The following is a 2189-nucleotide window of genomic DNA, read 5'->3' on the forward strand; positions in this document are numbered from 1 at the left end:
GCTCTGAGTTAAAAATTCTCTGGGAAGCTTAGATTTCCCTAAAAAATGTACCTACCTTCTTGCATGGAGTCTGATGCCACGTAGGGGACAGCAGGAAAGGGACCGTTGAATGAAAGATCAGAAGCCCCAGAACTTCCTCCTCTGCCCCCATCAACCCCATGACCTCAGGAGCAGAGTTGCAAGCGGGTGTGTTCATACTTGCCCTTCCTTCCTCCAGAGCTAGGCAGTGCGGCAGGTAACAGTGTGTGTCTGGGAATTTTGGCAACTGTGAAGTAATTTTTTTTTTAAATATAAGAGATTGCTATTGTAACTTCAAAAGATAATCTCTAGATGAAAGTTGGTGTCTTTATAATGCTCACAAAGTCTGCAGAGATGGGAAGGCCACCAGTTTAGATGTGCCCTGGGAGCTCAGTGTGTTTGGGGATGTGCATATGTCTGGAACCTCAGGGAGGCGGTGTAAGTGTGTGTTGTCCTCGGGGGCAGGGAGTGCTCCCGTGGAGAGAAAGAGTGTGTGTGAAAGTGATGAGCTGTCATGTGCCTGGTGGGCTCGTGGTGTGTGTGACTCAGCTCTCACGGAGTCGAGAGGCTTAGGTTCTGGTTTGGTGGCCTTGAACATGTCCCCCCGACCTTCCTGAACCTGTCTCCTCATTTTTATTTATTTATTTAAAAATATTTTTATTAATTCAGAGAGGAAGGGAGAGGGAGAGAGAGAGAGAAATATCAATGATGAGAGAGAATCATTGATTGGCTGCCTCCTGCACACCCCCTACTGGAGATCGAACCTGCAACCCCGACACTTGCCCTTGACTGGAATTGAACCTGGGACCCTTTAGTCGGTAGGGCGGATGCTCTATCCATTGAGCCAACCCGGCCAGGGCTCTCATTTTTAAACTAGGGGTTGGGCTGGTTGATTTCTAGGTTCTCTTCCAGACTGCCACATGGAACACCAGTTTGAGTGTGGGGCCTTTGCTATTGGCTTTGAGTTGGTTTCTGGGTCTCTTTGTTCCCCGGGGGTCAGCCACTCTCCGTGGGTGACTTCCCACGCCAGCTTTTGGACCCGAGTTGTTGCTCCCCAGAGAGCTGGAATTGGGCTGTGTGGAAATTATCTCTCACTGACTGAAAATGCAGGAAGCTTGAGTGTGAAACTCACTCATCAAAAAGAAAAAACACACACACAGAGCAAGAAACCACAGGGCTTATCAGCCTGTCGTCATCAAGCAGACTAGAATAGTGCAGAGAACTCTAGGCAGAGAGGAAATGAACTTGAGAGAAGGGGGAACACACAGGGCAGAGAGGAGAGAGAGAGGGCGGGAGTGGAAGGAGCAAGCTGCAGGGCAGGGCCCGCCATGGTGGGAGGATGGAAGACGTGGCGGTGAAGCAGGGCTTCCTGTACCTTCAGCAGCAGCAGACGTTTGGAAAGGTAGGAGGAGGAGGTGGGCTGGGCTGGGGGCTGCCAGAAGTTCCTGGGGAGGAGAGGGGTGCGCCCAAGGTCCCCAAACCCTTTCAGGGTGGGGGGACTGCACCATCCACCACGTTAGACCCAGAGCTTGGCTTGGGAGGGCTCCTTCCTTAGCAGCTGTTTGCCTGGCCTCCCCAAGCAGGCCCCAAACTGTGCTCTTTGCTGATGCTTCTCCCCGGGGCGGAGGGCGGCGGGGGGGGGGTGGGGGGGTGGAGGGGAGATGGGGGGGGATTGGGGGGGTGGATGTGGTGAGGGTGGGTGGCAGGGCAAAAGGAAGGGATCTAGCTCCCTCTTTTGCCCTCTCTTGCTCCTGGGGGGGGGCTTCCTCCCGGGGACCCCCTTGGAAGGGAAATGGAAAAAAACAAGGCGGAAAAGGAATAAGGCGTGGAATGGCAGAGGGGGGTTCCCTTCTTCTCCTGCCCCCACCTGGGGGTAAGATTTGGTTGAGGGTAAACATCGAACAGAGACCCCAATTGTGTTGAACCACCTCCTTCTCCTTCTTTGGCCTCCTTAAATGAGGAAGTCCTCTTCCCTCAGCTGATCCACACAGGGCTCCCCTCTCCTCTCCTCTCCTCTCCACTCCTCTCCTCTCCTCTCCTCTCCTCTCCTCTCCTCGCCTCTCCTCTCCTCTTGTCCCCTCTTCCCTTCTTCCAATTCTCTTGATATCGTGCCCTACCTTTCCATACATCCAGGGGAGAAATGATAGGAAAGGAAACTCAAGGACTGCTGA

The 2189-nt window shown here is 53.4% G+C and overlaps 1 protein-coding gene across 1 annotated transcript in view; it reads left to right on the forward strand.

The window, feature by feature from the left end:
• Positions 1–834: 834 nt before the first annotated feature.
• Positions 835–2189, forward strand: part of DOK2 (docking protein 2) — a 5158-nt gene continuing 3803 nt past the window's right edge. The window contains exon 1 of the mRNA XM_014468302.2: positions 835–1420. Within this exon, the coding sequence (XP_014323788.1) occupies positions 1358–1420 (63 nt within the window). The 5' untranslated portion in view covers positions 835–1357. The remainder of the gene's footprint in view (positions 1421–2189) is intronic.

The sequence above is a fragment of the Myotis lucifugus genome, unplaced genomic scaffold (genome assembly GCF_000147115.1).
Source record: "Myotis lucifugus unplaced genomic scaffold, Myoluc2.0 scaffold_445, whole genome shotgun sequence".
Taxonomy (NCBI): Eukaryota; Metazoa; Chordata; class Mammalia; order Chiroptera; family Vespertilionidae; genus Myotis; species Myotis lucifugus.